Below are 22,032 nucleotides of genomic sequence, written 5' to 3'. Positions count from 1 at the left end.
ACTGTAATTTTGTAAAGATCCAAGCAGTGAGGCAGCAGAGTTAAAACACTTCTGGATTTGCAATCCAGCTGGGAGATGATGAATGAGGTTTCCATCCTCGGACTGGATTCTGTCATTACATAGACCACAACTGACAAGGAAGGTAGAAAGCAGGAGGATCAGTGCACGAGGTAACGATCGTCTGTTATCGTTTGGTGCTTTATTGGAGCCCAAAGCCTTGGCATTGAGAAATGACAGCTATTAGCAGATGGTTCAGACTTAAACAAATTGACATCAACAGGCCTCCAGCTGAAAGGTTCCCATTGAAGTCCAGAGTTCCGTAGATTGGCCTTGTCACCACTTCAAGGTTTGGGACCTTTTGAACTGTTAAAACAAAGACTCATCTCGTGTAGACGAGGTTAACTTCACAGCTTCATCACCCAGGTGAGAGAACTCAGCCAAATCTCTGAAGAGTTAGGCGTAGGGACTTGTACCAAAATTGGGAGAGCTGTCCCACAGGTTATTCAAACAACATCCTGACATAGTCATACTCACTGAATCATACCTACAGCCAATGTCCCGGACTCCTTCATTACCATTCCTGGATTGAATCTGTCCCAGCAGCAGGCAGATTCAGCAAAGGTGGCAGTAGAGTGGTATACAGTTGGAACGGAGCGGCCATGGGAGTCCTCAACATTGACCCCAGACCCCATGTAGTCTCAGATCAAACATGGGCAAGGGAGCCTCCTGCTCATTACCACCTACTACCCTCCCCCAGCTGATGAATCTGTACTCTTCCATGTTGAACACCATTTGGAGGAAGCATTGAAGGTAGCAAGGTGCTCTGGGTGGGTGGCTTCAATATCTATCACCAAGAGTGGCTCAATAGCATCACTACTCACTGAGCTGGTTGAATCCTAAAGGACATAGCTGCTAGACTGCTGGACTGGGTCTGCGGCAGGTGGTGAGAGAACCAACAAGAAGGTAAAACATATTTGACCTCATCCTCACTGATGTACCTGTCACAGATGCATCTGTGCATGATAGTATTGGTGGGAGTGACCACCTCAAAGTCATTGTGGAGATGAAGTCCCATCTTCACATTGAGAATACCCTCCTTTGTGTTGTGTGACACTACCACCGTACTAAGTGGGATAGATTTCGAACAGATCTAGCAGTTCAAAACTGGACATCCATGAGGCACTGTGGGCCATCAGCAACAGCAGAATTGTATTCAACCACAATCTGTAACCTCATGGTCCGGCATAGACCCCACTCTACCATTACCATCAAGGCAGGAGACCAAAGGCGGTTCAGTGAGGAGTGTAGAAGAACAAACCTAGAAATGAGGTGTCAACCTGATGAAGCTACAGCACAGGACTAATATATGCTAAACAGCAGAAGCAGCATGCAATAGACAGAGCTAAAAGATCCCATAACCAATGGATCAGATCAAAGCTCAGCAATCCTGCCACATCCAGTTGTGAATGATGGACAGTTAAGCAACTGACCAGAGAACGAGGCTCCAAAAAACATCCCTGCCCTCAGTGATGGGGGAGCACAGCTGATCAGTGCAGAAGTCAATGCTGAAGCATTTGCAACCATATTCAGCCAGAAGTGCCGAGTGGATGATCCATCTCGGCCTCCTCTGGAGGTCCCAAGCATCACAGATGCCAGTTTTCAGCCAATTCCATTCACTCCACGTGATATCAAGAAATGGCTGAAAGCACTGGATCCTGCAAATGCTATGGGCCCTGACAATATTCTGGCAATAGTACTGAAGATGTGTGCTCCAGAACTAACTGCGCCCTTATTCAATTTGTTCCAGCTACAGCATAGATATCCACCAGGCAGTGTGGAAAATTGCCCAGGTATGTCCTGTGCAATCCAGCTAATTATCGCCAATCAGTCTACTCTCGATCATCAGCAAAGTGATGGAAGGTGTCGTCGACAGTAGTATCAAGCGGCACTTATTCAGCAACAACCTGCTCACTGATACTCAGTTTGGGTTCTGCCAGGACCACTCAGCTCCAGAACTCATTGCAAGCTTGGTCTAATCATGGACAAAAGAGCTGTCCTCCAGAGGTGAAGTGAGAGTGTCTGCCCTTTACGTCAAGGCAGCATTTGCCATGAGTGTGGCATCAAGGAGCCCCACTAAAATTGAAGTCAGTGGGAATTAGGGGTAGTGTGGTACTTTCCACTATCTAGAGTCATACCTAGCACAAAGATAATTGCGTTTGCTGGAGGCCAATTATCTCAGCCTCAGGAACACTTTGCAGGAGTTCCTCAGGGTTAGTGCCCTTGGCCCAACCACCTTCAGCTGCTTCATCTATGACCTTCTCTCCATTATAAGGTCAGAAGTGGGGATATGGAATGTTCACTGCACAGTGTTCACCATTTGTGACTCCTCAGATACTGAAGCACTCCCTGCTCACATACATCAAGATTTAGACAACATTCAGGCTTGGGCTGATAAGTGACAGGTATCATTCATGCCAGGCAATAACCATCTGGAGATGGTCACAAGAGAGAATCTAACCACCTCCCCTTGACATTAAATGGCATTACCATTACTAAATCCTCCACTGTCAATATCTTGCGAGGGGGGCAGGGTGGTGGTGGTGGGGTGGCAGGGAGTGGTTTACATTGACCAGAAACTTAAATGAACCAGCCATGTAAATATTCTGGCTCCAAATGCAGGCCAGAGGCTGGGAATTCTGTGGCAAATGACTCACCACCTGATTCCCCAAAGCCTGCCCAGCGGCACAAGTCAGGAGCATAATGGGATGCCCTCCACATGTATGGATGGATGCAGCTTCAACAACACTCAAGAAGCTTGACACTATCCAAGACGAAGTTTGATCAGCATCCCATTCCCCATTTTAAACATCAACTCCCCCCACCACTGGCACCCAGTGGCATCATTGTGCACCATCTACATGGTGACTAAGGTATTGCACTTCTCTATTCCTCATCCTCTGCATCCAATCAGAAAGGTTTACTAAATGTTTTCCTGAAAATTGCGCTCCTTCTAGGATAAACACGTGACTGAAAGACTTGTATTTCTTATTTAAATTTATTTTTTGATTCATCAATACAAGTAATTGGATTCAGTCAGAGGAGCCCACCTTGTGATTGGAGATCCGATAGTTGGACTTAACTCATGCTGTACCTCATGATTCCGTGTCATCTGGAACTGTTGGAGCTGAATTAGGAACTGCTAATCATTCTGATCCGGCCTGTGGATCTTACTGAACCATCTGTTAATAGGGATTAGAGGTTCCAAATGATTGGGAGGAGGAGGAAGATCATTATTCTTGGGGCAAACATTAGGATGTCTGTCAAATTTGCAGAATGAGCCGGGCTTGGGACTTTGTGAGAGAGCAATTGGAATGGATCATCAGTGGGTCTTCCGTAGAGGATTAGCTCTTGTCTGCTGGGACAGTTGTAGTACTGTTAACAGGCTGTGATAAGCTGTGAGGGTTGTCAACTCTGGTTGGATATATTCCTGGAGGCATCATGCCGTGACCTCTGGCCTCCAACCACCCAGTCCCCACACCCTGTCTTTGGTCACCTGACAAATCCATTCTCAGCGCAACAACTACCCACACCAATTGGAAAGTAAATAGACTGCACTATCTGATTTTTAAAATGTTGAAAATAGAAAAAAAGCTGACAGCCAAGCAACACCCAATTGACAGTCAAGCATTATCCAATTGGATGATTCTTGACTGTCAGTTAAATAGCCTTTTCTCCCTTGTTCAATATTTTTTATCATGTGTAAATGTTTTTAATGTCCCTGAGATTTTTCTCCTGGGTTGCTCATAGTAGTGACCTGGAGATTTAGTCTTCCATTCCTAGGGATTACAGGCTTTGGTAAAGCAGTCAAACTGGGTCACAGAACAGGGTGGGTAAGTGATGCCATTCTGATAACCCTTTGGATTAGGCAACAGTTGCCACAACAGTCAGGCCTGGACAGTCCTACCCAGATAGGGTTGCCAACTGTGATTAAATATATCCCTGGGGGTTTCATCACGAGCTTCGCCCAGGCTCCAGCCTTTAGTCAGCCAACACATCCATCCTTGTGATGCATTGCCTTCCTACACCAATTGGAAAACATAACTCAACTGGATGATGTTTGACTGTCAGCTTTTTTTCTCCTTTTTTCAATATTTTTATATCTGGTAAAGAGAAAAGCTCAAAGTAAATGACCAAAAAAATCTTTTTTAATGTCCTGATGATTTTTCTCCAGGGTTGCACACATCAGTGTCCTGGAGATTAATCTTCAATTCCTGGAGACTCCAGGCCAAGCCTGAAGGGTTGGTAACCCTATACCCAGTCCTTGCTGCAGTCATTGCATTTGAGAGCTTTTTGAAGATCAAGGATGCAAAGGCTGATTTCCTGATCGATTGAACACTCCTGGTAGTGGGTGGCACCCAGAGGGCATGCCCTGGAAATGGCCTGCCCATAACCCCTGCTGACTGGAAATGGATAGCCAAGAGTTGTGGACCTGAGATCTCACCAGTGAATAGCGGAATCCATTCTGTATTCATTATTGAGAACCTGTTATAAGAGCAGCAGTCTTTTAAAAGCACCCAACCATTCTACCTTGGAAAGCAGCAAACTCCAATATTTAAAATATTTGGATCTGTTTAAGGCCTGAATAACTGGATTCCTGACAGGTTCCTGCTTTAAGCCATCATCGGAGAGGTATTTTCCTAAATAATTCAAATCCCTGCTCATTATCCAGCAACTTTCTCAACATTTTACTGTGTAGCACTGGGGTGGAGGAAGAGGGAAAGTAATCCTTTACAGCACCAAGACAGTTCATATACTTAAATACAAAAAAAATTACTGGGCTGTGGGGAAAGAGCCAAAGAAATGAGACTGATTGGATACCACCTTCCAAGAGCCAGCACAGGTACAAGGGATGAATGGCCTCCTTCCCTGCTGTACACTGATTAAATAATACTTTACCAAAGTGGCAAAATGTTGCTGGGTTTCAGAAGGGCTGGCAGTGTGTGCGGAATAGTACCTCAATGCTTGGTGCAGGAGGGCTCCTTTTGAATTATGATAGATAAGCTCTGATGACCTCTAATGACCCAAGTTCCTGCGATAACACCAAACTCATTCTGTGCAGAAAGATCCCACTGTCCATTGGACTTAAAACATCATGCCATGATTAATTAACTGCTTTATAACAAATGAAATTGCATATTGCCTATGTTGTCCTATGAGGAAAGGCTACACAGGTTAGGCTTGTATCCACTGGAATTTAGAAGAGTTAGAGGTGACTTAATTGAAACCATTAAGATCATGAGGGGTCTTGGCATGGTGGATGTGGAGAGGGTGTCTCTTGTGGGAGAATCTAGAACTAGGGGTCACTGTTTAGAAATAATGGGTCACTCATTTATGACAGAGATGAGGAGAAATGTTTTCTCTCAGAGGGTAGTGAGCCTTTGGAACTCTCTTCCTGAAAAGGCGGTGGAAGCAGAGTCTTTGAATATTTTTAAGGCAAAGCTAGATAGATTCTTGATTAACAAGGGGGTGAAAGGTTATCGGGGATAAGCAGGAATGTGGGGTTGAGGTTACATTCAGATCAGCCATTATCTGACTGAATGGCGGAGCAGGCTCGAGGGGCCGAGTGGCCTGCTCCTACTCCTAATTCGTATGTTCGTATGTTATCAAAGCTTTTAGTCTCATCCGGACAGATTCGCAAGAATACCAAATCTAAAGAGAACAACAAATTTATACTGTATGGGAAGAAGGTTGGCAAGAGGACTGTGATTGGTTGATGTTGCCATGGCGAATGCACCAGGGAGCTATTGCCCCCCCCCCTCCCCACACCCCACCTTGCTTTTGTTTATTCGAGAAAGCTGCAATGTCCGGACATACACTTTTTGCCTGTAGAGGACAGGTCCCTGCTTATGTAGTTTCAACCAAGCCTAAGTAAGCTATATTGCAAGCCCGAGTGATAATCTTAAATTGGTTGTTAGTGGACAATTCAGTTGTTTTTAGTAGAGCAGCCCTATGGTAACTCAAAGGCTCATTACTGCATGCCATTACCAACAAATGCTGGCACTGCTTTTGAGAACAAAGGCAGGGATTGAGGAATACTGCCTGATAGAAAGCAATATGGCTGTCGGTTGCATGGCTGTTTGCAGCTATAGAGTTTTATGCAAGCTTGTGAAGAGGTGGGGAAAGGGAGAAGTTGGTGATGGAAGGCCTGGCTCTGCATGTCCTAACTAACCAACTAACTAATTAATAATGTAAGCACTATGTACACTCGTGACAGAAGCATCGTCTTTCATTTGTGTTTTTTGTCTTTAAATTATCTCGTTGACATAGGTGTCTAGTCACATACAGGTGTTAGCCAGGAAGAAAGTGCGAGAATACCAAGCAAGCATCAAGGTATGTGCAGCCGGCATGAATCCGGGGGACGTTCATCTCCATGGTTACAGGCTCTTCTTTTTCTTCCCCTTTGCTCTTTCCTGCAGGTGTCTAGTCATATGCAGGTTCTTGCCCGAAGGAAAGCTCGTGAGATTCAGTCCAAGCTGAAGGTATGCGCTTCTCTGCTTTGGCCTTGTGGTTGGCTGCTGGCTGAGGCCGAACAGCAGATATACAGAGTTCTGATAACACCAAATCCAAATCCTTTTTCAACGCTTCAATTATTGCTGAAAAAAGAGACATTCTATCTAAGCTTTTCTTCTTGCACTCATCAGGATCAGCTCACAAGAATTTCCCAACAGTAACAGGGGAACAACAATTTATACTGCATGAGAAGAGAGTGCTGATTGTTTAGCAAGTGGACTCTGATTGGTGGAGGCGTTGCCATGGAGAATGCAGCATAGAACAGTTAACTGCCCGTCTTTGTTCAAATTCAAACCGGGCACCTCAAGTAGGGAGAGGCCACATTTGCCCTGGTACCAGGTCCAGCAGTGTGACCTCTGAACATGAAAGATTTTCACACCCACATCTGCAAACCATTGTTGCTAGAGGATTGGTTTAAAAGCCCTTTGAGGTATTTTAGGGTTTCACTAAAAGCAGCTTAATGATTTCTAGGATATTCTAGAACTAACTGAGTAGGTCAGCCGGAAGATGTGTATAGAGCTGGGTTTCTGTGGGGTTGGAAAATCCTCTCCCCCTCATCACCCTAACTCCTCATGGCAAAGAACATGTAGTATTTGCATATTTGAGAGACTCCTTACCCTTGTGAATGGGCTAGTGTAGTGCCTGATTAGTGTGGCACGCTTGTCCAAATCCTTTGTGAATTTGCTGTCGGTTGGCTGGTAACGTGGAGTATTTTACTACAACATTTCACTGCATTGTCATGAGGGGAATGTTGCAATGTCAACCCACCACCAATCTGTGCAGTTTTAGCTGGAGATGAGTCTGAAATTTCAGTGGCAGCCAAACAATTCTGACATTTTTGAAACCGATTTGGCCTGCTCTGTAGAAGCTCGATGATTTACCAACAGCAACAGTCCGTAAGCCCCTCCCTCCTCTAATTCCCATCCTTGGACCTTCAAGTCACTCTGGGATACAGATCCATGGGTATCAGCAGGCTGATAACGGGGATTGCCAACTGTGATTAAGTGTATTCCTGGAAGGTTCATCACATGACCTGCCCCCACACTCCAGCCATTAATCGGCCAACACATCCACCCTTATGACATTCTGCCTTCCTACACCAGTTAGAAAGCAAAAAGATTCATTACCCAATCGGATGATGCTTGATTGTCCGGCTTTCCCTCCCATCATCAATATTTTTATATCTGGTCAAGAGAAAAACCTCAAAGAAAATGACCCAAAAAATATTTTTTAATCTCCCAATGATTTTTCTCCAGGGTTTTTTTTATTCATGGGGTGTGGGCGTCGCTGGTTAGGCCAGCATTTATTGCCTATCCCAAATTGCCCTTTTTCAGAGGGCATTGCTGTGGGTCTGGAGTCACATGTAGGCCAGACCAGGTAAGGATGGCAGATTTCCTTCCCTATAGGACATTAGTGAACCAGATGGGTTTTTACGACAATTGACAATGGTTTCACTTAATTCAAATTTCACTAAAGGAGGCGGTGGGATTCGAACCCAGGCCCCCCAGAGCATTATCCTTGGTCTCTGGATTATCAGCCCAGTGACAATACCACTACACCACCGCCTCCTGGAATTTGAGTTGCATACAGTGGCATCCTGCAGATTAATCTTCAATTCCTGGAGACTCCAGGCTAATCCTAGCACAGAGCCTCATTCACCAATTCACACATCAGGAAATTTTGGGTGTGCATTTATCACCATTTTCCATTGGTTAAAGATTAACAACATAGTAAATCAGATTCCTCCTCCCTCTTTATTCCCTGGGTAGGAAGAGGAAGAACTAACTCTGTATGGGACTGATCCCAAGTTTCTCCTGAAAGAGAAGGCTGAGGGGGGTGTCCTAAGGTCTTTAAAATCCTAGGGGTTTGATGGATAAAGGTAGAGAAGATATTTCCACTTGTGGGAGAGAATGAAAGTGCCATAAATAAAGATAGTCACTGATAACTCCAATAAAGGAGAACCTTTTCTACTCGGGAGTGAAAGTGGCTACCACAAGGAGTAATTGTGTTGAATACCAGTTATGGATTTAAGGGAACGCTAGATAAGCAAGTGACTGAGATAGGAATAGGAATATACACTGGCGGAGTGAGATGAAGTGGGGTGGAACAGGGGGCTTGCATAAACATCAGCATAAACCATTTTGGCTGAATGGCCTGTTTCTGTGCTGTAATTCTATATAAACAATGCATTTAACAACCTCATTACTGGCCCAGCTGTAATGATCATCAGACCAAAAGGACAATCTCTAGCTAAATAAATCCTTTGAGTTTCACATTAAGACAGCATGCCAAGCATTATTTAAAGAGATATCTTTATACTGAGCTGCATTTTTGCAAGTAGCATGTCACAAACGAACAGAAATGTCCACATAACTTGATGTCCTATCCTAAACAAATACAGATCAGTGTTGACATGTAACTTGCTGGCTCTGGAGAGGTTGAAGGTTCAGGGAAGTTAGTAAAGGGTATTGTCACTTTATTGGGGGCTTCCCAGCCAGGCTGCAGAAATCTCAGTGCAGAAAACCCTCGTTGCAGCCAGCTAAACTTAGCACTGAAGTTAAGCACCAAACCCACAGCACCGATCTGGGCTGATACACTTACCTTTACTAAGATGAGCAAAAGAAATTTTGTGATCACACTTCCTGTTCAATGAACTGGTGACAAATTTGCAGCTAAGAACTCCCTTTGAAGATCCATGTGTACTGGAGTCCAACAAAGACAATGGCACACACTCTCTTCTAGCCCTAGATGTGGCTAAATTTGCATGTCACCTTTTCACTGAACTTCCCACGGTGTTATCAGAATTGTGCTATATTGAGGTTCAGCCCTCAGCTTCTCTCTTGCTAATAATGGGGTGACTGTTTTTTTTTATTTTGGCTTTGTGGCAGCGTGCAGTGAAATTGCAAGCTAACCTGCTTTCTGTGCTTTATTAACTAAGCCCCCTCCTCTCTGCAACTTCTGCTTCCAGAGGCTCCCTTACGTGCCATTTTCTTCTTGCAGTCTAGTTCCACTTCCTTCTTCCACAGTAGGTCCACCCTCCACTCGGTCGCTTCAATTGAAACTGGACTGCTTTGAAGTCTTGCACAAGCCTGACCTCTGATTATTGTAGCTGGTCTACAAGGAATACATAGTATGTGGCATTATTCTATGACCCCGTGAATTAACTGAGAGATTGCTTCTGTCTCACAATGTAAGGTGTGATATTTTTGCTAGTTATGTGGGGAAGATGAAGAGTGACCGAATTCAGATAGTAAAAATAACAAAGTAGTTGGTACACTGACAAGGAACAGCTCTTCCTCTGATAGGGGAAGTCAGACCAGGGGGACACAACCTTAGCATTCAAACTAAGCCAACTAAAAGAAAATTTAGGGAAAAATTAATGATGGCGTGAGAACAGAATGTATTGTATCAGAGGTCATGGATGCAGAATCATTAGAAATGCTCCAAATGGGTAGGGAGAGATTCATTCAGGAAGAAAGGTTACCAAAGGATATGGTAGAATGGTAGGGAACTGCAGTTTAAAGAGGAGCTGCTGTGGCTCAGTAGGCCAGTGGCCTACTTCTATCATATTAGTTTAGAAACCATTTCCTGCATTTTTTAAATTAAATTACCAATAGTTTGAGAAGTGAGGGAGTCCTGTAGGGATCATTGCACGACAGGTCTGAATCACTGATTCAGTCAGATTTTTCCCATGCATGATGTCCAGCTTTCTCTGTCCAACCCGAATCACCATCATTCTTGTTAAGAATGCAGTCTGACCATGTTTTGGGGCACAAGGGTGGACAACCCCTCCCCACTTGTACATTGGAAAATTCTATTTCCTGCCTCATCAACAGTAAGGAAATCTGCCAAACTATCTTCTGCTTGGAGGTAGTTTTTCTTCCTTGAGCCAATCACACAACACCACCAGCGCAGTTGGGATTCGGAGCTCAGCAGAATGGGGGAGCGGGGTCATAGAGAAGGAAGTTGGAATCCCATCAACCTGTGTCCTCCCACAAGCTAATCCACCAGTCTCTGACACAGCAATATTGCCACAGTTAGGACTCTCACATTGTTCATCCTGGAGATTTCTGACTGGCGGCACTTAATTAGTGGGAGGGAAGGGAATGAGTGAAGCTAAAATCATTATCAGGAACCCACCAAAAGGCTTCTCCATTTAACAAAGATCCCTCAGTTGTGGGTGGAAGTTGGGTGGGGTTGACTGGTTAGAAACAAGGAACAAATCCAATTCATATTTAAACAAAATTAAATGGAGTCATGGAACACAGACTTTTTGTTTAAATTCTGCAGCAAGCAGCTGGTGCACCGACTCCAGGCTCCAGAAATAATCATTACCATGTGCGACCAGAGTCTACTTGGAGAAGTTGGTCCTTTTTTTCCCCCCAATTTGCAGTGATTTGATTGGTAATTAGAGCTTCCGACCTAACATCACTGTGGATTTACCTACACCACATGGAATGCAGCGATTCATGATGGCAGCTCACCACCACCTTCAAGCGCCACTAGAGATGGGCAATAAAGGCAAATTTTGTCAGTGACACCAACATCCCAAGAAACGAGTTTGAAAAACTGGTCATGAAGTGATTCTGACTCGCTCTTTGAACCATGTGGTCACCGGGGGAGCCAAACTGCAGTGAGCAGCATCTTTAAATTTTCCTCCAGAGTGGGGAAGATTAGAAGGAACTCATTCCCTTTCCCAGAAGGCTGTGCGATGTTCATATCCCCCCCTCCTTCATTTTACTAGCTCGTATCCATTGCTTACTAGTTTTACCATTCTGTAGGCATCAACAGCCTCTGGCCATCCTCAATCAGCAACGCTTCATATGTAATCTTCGACAGCAGGCATCGCTCTTGTGCTTGCTCAATGCCTGTGCACATGCTCCATGTCCAGCTGGAACAGCCCCAGGCTACTTTATTTCTCTGTAACACAGAGAGGCCAATTATAGTATTTTCTCTTGCCGTCCCAAATGAGATAAGATAACTTTACAGTAGGTAAAGTTAAAACTTTCCTAGGTTTTGTTGATGAATTTTGCACTGCCCAACTTGCTGAGCCATTGAAGTGAACACAGCTATTAAAACAATACACGGGAGGTAGGCTGTTTTCCTGCCCTTCAGCTGACAATACAGTCACACCACTTCCGCCACAGACAGTGAAGCAAGGAGACTGGTGGGCAGATGGTGAAGGATGCCTCCTTGGTCAAGTCATCTCCACGTGGAGGGGAAGGATAAGCTGCATGATATTGGAGTAAGTCCGTGTCTGAGAGGAACACTCTGTCCAAACTCTGGGGGTCTGCATGTGACTCCAGCCGATGCAACTGTAGCTCTTAAAAGGATAGTGATCTTGGCAGAGAAATATCAAAGTTAAAGCTTGGAAGAATGGTTTTACTCTATTAGTAGGACTGCACCTAAAAGCTCTGAATTGTCCTCCCCGCCCCATCCCCCTTCATCAGCATATACAGGACTGGCCATAGACTAATGAGATGAGACAAAATCTCTCTCTCTCTCACCGTTACTGGAACTATTAGGTTAAGATCCAAGTCAGATTTGGCGTTGATATCCAGGAAGTCATTTTGATTCTTCTTAAACAAGGTCACAATATTGAAGAGAGAAAAGGCTTGTTAACTTCACTCTCCTGCATGGAGCATTTGGGTGATGTCTGCGCCTGCTGTTGATATTCATTTGCCATAACAGTAGATGCTGTCAGTCTCACATATACCCATACTTGCCTAATTGGAGAAAAAAATGCCATTTTGCTTCAACATCTGCACCAAAGATATGCTCTAGCTGGTTGCTAGGAGATGCACAAAGGGCAGGTGAACCATTTTGTAATTTTTCCTCCATGACTCCATGCTCCACCACCCCACAGTAAATGTCAAGACCCAACCTGAGCTGGCTTCTAGGCCATCGACTTCTGTCTGTCACTCCAACTTGAATCCCCCACTATAGAAGATTAAGATCTGGGTTAGCGTTCAAAACAGATAAAAGTTTTAAAAAATCAGTGCTTGCTACCTTTTTTTTCTAGAACCTAGCTTAGTTGTGGAAACTAAGCCCATATCCCAAAACTTCTCCCCCTCTCCACCCCCAGCAAAAAGACAATGACTTAAGTGCTTGTTTTCCATTTCTGAACCAAGGCACAGAATATCATACCCAAAATTAAAACAAATTCAGCAGGTCAGGAACCATCAGTGGGGAGAGAAAAATAAGAGTTATGACCTTTCATCAGAACTCCTAACTGAGGAATCTGAACAGTACAGCCATTCTTCATTGCTGGTTCTGCATTAATCTTCACCCAGTGATGAGGTGGACCCTCAAGCAGGGTAATTTCTCATACCAACTTTTATCAATCCAGTGCATCATAGGTGTTATAGGTTAGAACAATCATTCAACTCTACTACCTTGAAGGAGAAGGGCAGCATGGGACCATCACCACCTGCAAATTCTGCTCTAAGCCACTCACCATTCTGACTTGGAAATATATCGCTGTTCCTTCACTGTCGCTGGGTCAAAATCCTAGAACGCTCTCTGTGGGTGTATATACACCACATGACTGCAGCGGTTCAAGAAGGCAACTCACTACCACCTTAGAGGGCAATTAGGGATAGGTAACAAATACTGGCCTAGCCAGTGATGCCCACATCCTGTGAACTTTTTTTTAAAGTAGGCTATTTTAATAGGGGAATCAGCAAGAGTGGTTCTATGGCAGGGAATGATCAGTGCCAATAGTGTTTGCTATGTGAAGGTTTGAATGGTGCATTACTCTTTACGCTTATATTATTGACTTCCCCAGCAAATCCCCGCAGCCTACCCATCAATGTTTGATAAATAGGCATCTTTCTCAGAGGAAGACCCATTGGCCAGTTTACAGTGGCAGTGGAGATTTGCATTATTCAGGTTGGACTTCTGTTTTATAAGTAATTCGAGGCCTGAGGATCAATTTAGATGCCAATTCATCTCCCAGGTTTTGGGTCTTCTGGTTTTCATGTCGTTCAGTACTGGTCAATAAGATCGTTCTTAAAATAGAGCAATCCCTATATCTTCCATTACGCAATGTCTCTTTGCATTTACACTGGAAGAAAACACCTAGCAGTCAACCAGTGGCTGAATTTAACAATGTACACTTTGGATTCAAATTCAGATGAATTCTTGTTTGTCCAGGAAGGATCAATAACAATGACTTGTGGGGGATGCAGTAGCTTTACAGGCAACCTCCCTCCTCTCTTTGCTCTGTGCCGCCAAGTATGTTCTTACTGTTAACCCCTCCCATTGCACTGTTTAATTTGTTCCTTTTCCCTAAACACTTCCAGCATGTTGCATGACTGAAAAGCTGGTTCTAAACTTTGGCCTGTTTTCATTTTCTGGGCTTGTCCACCTTCTAAATATCCTCCAGTAACAATGAGGCACATCGTTAATTAAACCAAGGAATTGAGAACAACAGGAAGAAATGAACAAAAGCGATAACAAAAGAAATGGACCAGCCAAGTCCTTTTGGGACACCACTTATGTATTATCTGCATGCAGTAGATCTCAGTCTAATTTAAAGAGAGTTTTGGTATCGATTGGACTTTCCAGTTAACCAGTGTCCTCTATACAATGCACAAAAAGGGTTCTCCTTAATATGGATTTAATAAGTCAATTCAAACGTAACAGCTCTAATTACACACTTCAACCCAAGACACCATTAAGGAGATTAAGACTTCCTCTTTTTAAGTATCTTTTTCCAGAGTAAATTTAGTTTTCTCATCAATGCAGTCCTCTGAGCCACATAAAACAATTCCAGCTTGAAGCCTAGATTCCTGTGTTCAAACTCCTGCCAGCTAACCAGTATATTCCCACCCTCCCAAGAATGCACCTCATGGAAGAGTAAGACAATCCATGAGTGGTGAAACAAAATATAATGTTACAGACTGCTATCATTAAAGCAGCAGGTTTTGAACTCTTGATGGAGAAATTGTTTGCCCTATGACCTTGAATTGTCATTTGCAAAGACATTAAATCTCCCGAGGTTTTAATTTGCAACTGCTGTTGTAATGAAGGCGCTCAGGAAAGCAGATTCTACTGCAATTCCTACAAGCGGTGCATTAAGTCAGATGAGGTTTTGATCTCTTGTAGTTGTTTCCCTTTGCTGAAATGACATGCCACCCCTAGGTGAAGGGGATTCCACACATCCAGCTCATTTTACACTGCTGTCTAATTGATCAGTCAGTACTGGCACAAGTTAACCTCTTCATTGGAAGAGCTGATCACTGATGATTACCAACTACAAGAAAGCAATCAGCTGAAGCTGGTGTTTTAACAGGAGTCGCAGTCCTGGTTACGCACAAGCATCTTTTATTCATGTCCCACACTGGATCTGTCAAACTGTTCTATTACATGGGGCCAACTAGGTCACAGGAGTAAGTGAAGGAAATTCTTCAGCCAGTCACTTTACATGCTGTGTGAAAAGATGGCGGTTTTGCACTTTCCTCACACAGCCCACTCCTCTTTTTTGCACAACCCCTTTATCTGGCTCTTAATCTTAAGGATGAGGAAACAGTAGGAGAAATAAGGTTAGAAGCAGTTTAGCCAGAATGAGCAGTGAAGGGGAGTACAGGTTACTACAAGAGTGGGGGAGAAAGAAAGAAAGATGGGAGGAGCAGATATTCTTTCGTATACACCCAGAGTCCACTACAATTAATTCATCTCCATGCAATTCTTATGGAAACCCAGAACACAAGACTAATGAAACTTTAGAAAAGACAAACTTGCATTTATATAGCACCTTGCACCACATCTCAATGTGATTTGTGGCCAATGGAGCACTTTTTGAAATGTAGACTGTTGTAATAGAGGAAATTTGGATGCAGCAAGGTTCCACAAATAACAGCGTATAATAACGACCAGAATTAAGTGATGTTGGTTGAGGGATAAATATTGGCCAAGACACCAGAGCAATAAAAAAAAGACTACAAAATTAGTGTCAAGTAACAATTGCTGTAAAGTTGTTAACCACAAAAGTCATCTGTAGTGTTGAGTATGTACAAAATCTTCAGTATTTGCTGTTAAATCTGAGTGGATTGATATATATAGTTTCTTCCCAGCAGCTCATCTAAAAGCATTGTGGTACAAGCAGAAGCACATCCAGTACAGGTGTTATTTTAAAACCCTTCCAGGCCATAACACCTCAATTCATTGAGCTGAATTGCATATTGCTGCATTGGATTAATAAGTTGCAGAAGAAGTGCAGAGAGTGGGTAATGTTGTCCCAGTCAGGCAAAGCACTGACCCTGGTTGTGCAAGAGCATAAAGTGAAATGAGCTGAATGTTGTTACGCACAGAGATAGCCCAGTTAACTGGTGACTGGAACAGAAATGTAGAAATTAGTATCCACAGTATATGTTCATGCAGGCTTGCATTTATCCGAAATTATTTTCATGGACTCATGAGTCCCAAAGCACATTATAACTAATGATGTTAAGTTGTGGTATAGGAACGTAATGTAATATCAGGGACAGTCAGTTTTGTATCACAGATTAAAATCCTACAGATCTTTTTCTCAAAAACACTAATGGAGCTTCAAGACCACTTAATACAGCAATTTCATTTTAAGATGAATGCAGATTTTTAAATTTTCATGCTTTTAGTTCCATATTAAAAACAAAAATCAGTGGAGTTATTGCTGCTCTTTCTTCATTGGTTACCAATCTGGGGTGATATTTCAGGCAACTGTTTAGAACACACACACGGTTGTACTAACCAATCCATTCTAAGTGATCCCAAATTACCTATGTAGAATTGTTAGGTCACCAGTATTGCGATGAAAGAATCCTTGGACAGTGGTCGAGGTTCTGCAGATTGAGAAGTTAGAAAACTTGAATTTGCATTACTGTAGTGCCTACTTTAGGATGTCCCAAAGCACTTTACAGGCAATTACATGCTTTTAGGTTTAGTTACATGTTGGAAACATGGCAGCCAATTTGTGCAAAACAAGTTCCCAGACCAGCAATGTAACAACGATCAGATAATTAAAAAAAAGAAATGTTGGTGGAGGGATAAATATCGGCCAGGACTCCCCAGCTTGTCTTCTAATAGTGCTATAGGATCTTTTATGTCTGCCCAATCTTTAATGTCTCATCTGAAAAACGGCATCTCCCACAGTGCAGCACTCACTCAGTACTGCACTGGAGTGTCAACTTGGATTTTGTGAAGTGAGACTCGAGCCCAGAACCTTGTGATTCAAGGGGTGAGAATGCTATCAACTGAGTCACTCCTGACCTTGGGTTAGAAATTAGTCTTGAGCGGCAGTGCAAAATGGATGATATTGGATTGGACACCTGTTCTCTGCAGCACTAGTCAAATATTTATCAGGAAGTCGATCTGATATCGCACATGTTGCTCCAGCACCCAATTTCTACCCCGTTTGTAAAAAGATGATGAACCTAATCCAGGAACTCGCAAAGGATAGGTAAACTAAACAGGAGTAGTATATGCAAGTAAGAAATATCCATTGTGACTTTAGAAGGGACGAGGATCCTGAGTTAAGCTCTTTGACAGGTCTTAACTAAGTAGAGGGTTGCACCTCTTATATTAGTACTTGCACCAATGCTCTCTCAAGTTTAAAGTTCCACAAATTACTCAAGTAGAACCAGGGCAAAACAAATAAGATATTAGGCATTTATTTTCTTAAAACCCAAGTAAGGAATGTTTGAAGCAGTCTCTGTAGACTAGAAAGAGACATTAGGAGATATTAGAATGGGAGAGTTGGGAGCGTATTAAAGGTTGGGATTTATTGTCCTGCGGAACAGAAATTAAATTGTGTGTGTGCGTGCATGATACATGTACACCCACATCAGACTGTCTGCAGTGTTCTGTTTTGCACAGTGTAGGTAGTTGCCCTCAAATAGTGTTCCCCCCGTGGGAAGAAAAGACATTTCCTGCTAATATAGACTCCCTCAGGGACCCTCTGCTCTGACTTCAGGTAAGATACATTTACATTCATCTAGCCATAGGAGAACGTTTTATAACTGATCTTGGTTGTATTTGCAGAGAAAAATGAGAAATCCCATCCTTTTAATGTGACTCTCATTCTAGACTACTCTGCCTGACAAATAAATTTGCAGAAAATATAGGCACAGAAACAAATCCAATCATCCTTAGACATTTCTATTGAATAAACATACACAATGAATTTATGAATTGCAAAGTTCAACAATCCCATATTAAATCTCCCAAATTCAGCTTTTCTCAGAGATTTATTTGTATAATTAGTTCTGCAGCTTTTCAGAGACAAATTAACATTTGAGCAGAGCTATTACAAATGTAGGTTTATACTTCTGAAGCTGATTTCTGCAGTAGGTTATACAAGGACAGCTGGTTAGCACCATGGCACAACACACTAAAATGTCATTATACTTTATAAACACATCATGGTTTAGGTCAGAGTAACTTATCCTGTGTCGACATCAATTTGAAATAAACTCAGATGCACAGGTTAAGCAATGAGGTATGATATCAAGGGTCTGTAGCTTGAAACAAAACTCCTCCCATCAACTTCATGGTATAATTTAAGCCTCTGGAATAGCTTGAAGTCTTCAAGGTCATCTCCAGGTTTATATAAGCAATAACTCTTCAGAGCTTCACTCAACAATCAGGACATAATCAATTGCATGTGTATGTTATTCACTTCAGAAAGGCTTAAAACACTCCAAATCATCAATAAGACTCCAGCATTTTGATTTGACTTAACTTACATTCTTTTCAAATTTGAATATTTCTGCAGAAAGTCATGCAGAATGGCTTTAAACAAATGAGCAAGAGTAGACAGTGAATTTAACCTTATAATCCATAGATCATCTGATCCACAGAATCATACAAGAGTAAATGGTTATCATAAAAAGCCTTTGGTTTATCCTGGAGGATTCCACTTCATCTGCACCAGTGCCTGAAATTTTAACCAAATGTCCTGGTTGCAGTCAGGAGCCTTTGCTTTAACCTTGGAAGTTGATAGGAGTGATGCAGCATTGTCTCAGGAGGCTCAAACATATATTGGAAGTAGAGGGTGCACAGGCAGTTTTAATCCTGCCCGAACAACAGGTTAAAGTAACAGCCACACGCTCCTTGCTCTGTTCTTGCCTGCCGCCATTTTAACAGTGCAGTCTTTGGATCAGGGATAGGCACCTGCCGCAAGCAGGCTTGGTGTTTGACAGCAGCCCCGAGGCAATTGCAACTCCTGATGGATCCATCAGTGAAGTCTGGGGGTAAGCAGGGTAGAGCCAAAGCCATCCAGGATGGTTTTGTAGGCTGGAACATGTTATGGACTCCACAAGGGAACCCTGAACCTCTCCTGTCCTGGAATACACTTCCCTTTGCACCCTCCTCTTTCCTCCCCTCCATCAGTCCTAGTACCAGGGACCATTCCCTCATGTCCCCAGAAGCAAGTCAGAAATCCCACTGCCTTCCATTGCTCAGGTTATGCTGCCTGCCAGGTTGGAGTTGGACATTTAAACATGAAAATAATGCCTGGGCATTAAAAACCTCACCAGGTCTTAGGCAGCACAGTCAGGTGAGCCTCCTGCTCACCCCCTTGTCTGATACTGAAGAGCTTTTATGTTCCGATCTCAATTCAGCAGCAGGAAGCCTTTCTTTCCAAAATCTCCAAGCCCACAATAATGTAAATAAGGAAAAAGATAAAAGCAGAAACAGCAACTGAAATAGGATTGTATTCCCAGAGCTCGGGGTCTGCAGATAATCCATAGGTTAAGAGTTTGGACATCCCTGCAGTGGGGATCCCTGGTTATCCCAATCTTAGGGGAATATATACCCCTACTATAAACAGAGCATCAGATCATCATCTGAATCAGGTTGCGACTGCGTGCAGTAACAACATCTGATCTGCAGCAAATCGCAGGAGACCCTGCTCGGTACATTCTTGCTGCACCAAGACTTTAGTCACTTAAAGAAAAGGCACAAAAAGGGTTAATGCATCATCCAATTCAAAGCGCTAAATCAGAGTTGCATTTACAAACCGAACACAGTTGCCTATGATTTAATTGGTCCGTAATTTTATCTTGTATAAACAAAAACTACACTTGTTTCAATAAATACACTGCAGCGTTGCATGGGCAATATTTGCCTTACAAGGCGCTATCTCAACTGGCTGATATCAGCTCTCAGATTAGCTCCACAGGAACAGCAGAGTGGTGTCTCGGTGGGAAATTTCCAAAAACAGCACAGCAGCAGCACTGGCAGCTGGGTTCCCTTGGACACACGTTTACTGAGGGGCTTCAAGAAAGGCTGTGTATGCAAGTCCCCCATTAAGTTAAAAGCAAAAAACTGCAGATGCTGGAAATCCAAAACAAAAACAGGTGGAGAAGAGCACAGTTGACGTTTCGAGTCCTCATGACCCTTCAACAGAACTGAAGGGTCATGAGGACTCAAAACGTCAACTGTGCTCTTCGCCGATGCTGCTAGACCTGCTGAGTTTTTCCAGGTATTTCTGTTTCTGTTTTTGTCCCCCATTAGGTTACACAACTCAGCCTTTCCTTAGTCCAAGGTTACAGGCAATTTTCGTATAATTCTAGCCACAACTCAGCTGGTCTATGCAAGCCTCCTCCCACCTTAACTAGAAAGATTTTCTATTCCTTTCCTCATGTGCTTACCTAACTCCTTTTTACATACAGCTATGCCAGTCTTATAGACTAGGGAAAGCCTGACCAGCCCCTCCACTTCTCACCCCAACATGGGCTCCATCAACATCCTAGAGGGGAGGGGAGGGGAAAGGGGGCAGGTCACTATTAAGCAGAAGCTCAATTGGACCCACCCATAAACAGGTAAGAGGCTGGTTATTTTGTTAACGTTCCAATTTAACATCTATTAGTAACTTGAAATATGCATTGCAGATTAATGCAAATATATGGATATATACTTTATATATGGTGCTATAGGTGTGAACTTACATGGCCAATGAAGACAAAAAACCCTGCACACACTGCTTCAATCTATAGTACAAATTCCTTTAGAGAATGCCAAGTCATTCACATCTATTTTCAGAGTTGCAGGATGAATCTTGACTACAAGAACAATAGAATCAAAGCACTCAGGACCTGTGACCAAAACTTCAGGAAGTGGTTGGTTGCAACTGTGACCCTCAGAAAATAATTAGAGACATATACCACCCTGTGAGAATATTCGTGGGGGTGGAGATAAGAAGTTACAACTTGCACTTCAGGACATAATAGTTGGAGTGTAGAATTTTGAACTCAGTCTACAGAAACAATTAAGCACTCGCCACAAGTTCATTTCTTCACCTTGATCTTTTCAGCCCAATTGTGAATGCTAGCACCAGCACTGTGGAAAATCAGCTTATAGAAGCCACTAGGGCTTGACAGGACAAGTAATATTTGCTTTTATAGTCTGTGGGTAACTTCCGTCTATCAGAGTGCAGCATAGCTCTAAGTGTGTAAAAGCCAGGAGTTGCAGTCAAAGCTTTATGCAGTCTCAAAAACTGCAGCTTTCATGAATTTAGATAATTCATCCTTGGTAAGATGTGGGGATAGGGAAGAAACACGCTGGAAGTGGCAATAAAGCAAGTTACTGAACATAAGATCGGATGACTAATTTACCTGCCTAATCTATAGCAACCCATCAATATTAACATTTGAAGAAGATTTGAATAACGTTGAACAACCCCCCACCCCCTCGTTTCCCCAGTGTGGAGGCAGTGAATCCCATATAAAAAACAAACAACTCCTTTTGATGTAACCCACAAAGCAGCTATGTTAACAGCTCAACACTACTAGCCAACTTGCTACCTAGTCAGGAGGTGGTGAATTCACTCCCCACTCCAGAGAGTTGGCTCCATAACCTAGGCTGATCCTCCAATTCAATACAGATGGCATGATTGGGCGTGCCATCCTTCAGATGAGATATTAAACTAAGGCAAAAATCAATTATTTTGCTGTCTGGAGCTTCCTGTAGACTCTTGCACAACATTGTGAAAATCAGTTCTCCTGGTTGTTAGCTGTTCTTTCCTGGTCTTTGCTTATTCGTCTGTTTGTGGGATCTTGCTGTGTATAAGAAGGTTGCTATGTTCATCAACACAAGTGACTGAACTAAAAAAAAACACACAATTGCTCATTGTTTTAAGATATTTACTATATAAATGCAAGTTCCTGTATTGTAATAAAACCAAACAAGTGCCTTAAAAGCGCTACACACAAACTACACAACAAGTTTTATACTGTCACTGGAATTTGTGCCATTTTAACATGCATCAACTGGTGCAAAATGAAACCAGTTCCAGAACAAAATGAAGCAATTTGTATCTTTATGTAGTCCTGCTTTCAAACCAGCTGCTATCTCCATGTTATTAACAGGCTACCTTGCCCATTTTAAAAATTATTCATCAGATGTGGGCATCGCTGGTGAGGCCAGCAGGTGTTGTCCATCCTTAATTGCCCTTAAAGGCGATGGTTCTGGTGGTAGTGA

General features: G+C 42.9%; 1 protein-coding gene across 4 annotated transcripts in view; it reads left to right on the top strand.

Annotated features, from left to right (window-relative positions):
• LOC144683610 (transcriptional enhancer factor TEF-5-like) overlaps positions 1–22,032 on the top strand; it is a 248,400-nt gene that overhangs the window by 168,270 nt on the left and 58,098 nt on the right. For 2 of the 4 annotated variants that reach the window (XM_078546800.1, XM_078546798.1), the window contains exons 3-4: positions 6,328–6,390; positions 6,477–6,539. In XM_078546800.1, the coding sequence (XP_078402926.1) occupies positions 6,328–6,390; positions 6,477–6,539 (126 nt within the window). The remainder of the gene's footprint in view (positions 1–6,327; positions 6,391–6,476; positions 6,540–22,032) is intronic. The other 2 variants (XM_078546801.1, XM_078546799.1) reach the window with 1 other exon arrangement.

This window comes from Cetorhinus maximus, chromosome 8 (assembly GCF_964194155.1).
Source record: "Cetorhinus maximus chromosome 8, sCetMax3.hap1.1, whole genome shotgun sequence".
NCBI classification, from domain to species: Eukaryota; Metazoa; Chordata; class Chondrichthyes; order Lamniformes; family Cetorhinidae; genus Cetorhinus; species Cetorhinus maximus.
The sequence above is the reverse complement of the archived record's forward strand: the minus strand, read 5'-3'. Positions and strand labels throughout refer to the sequence as shown.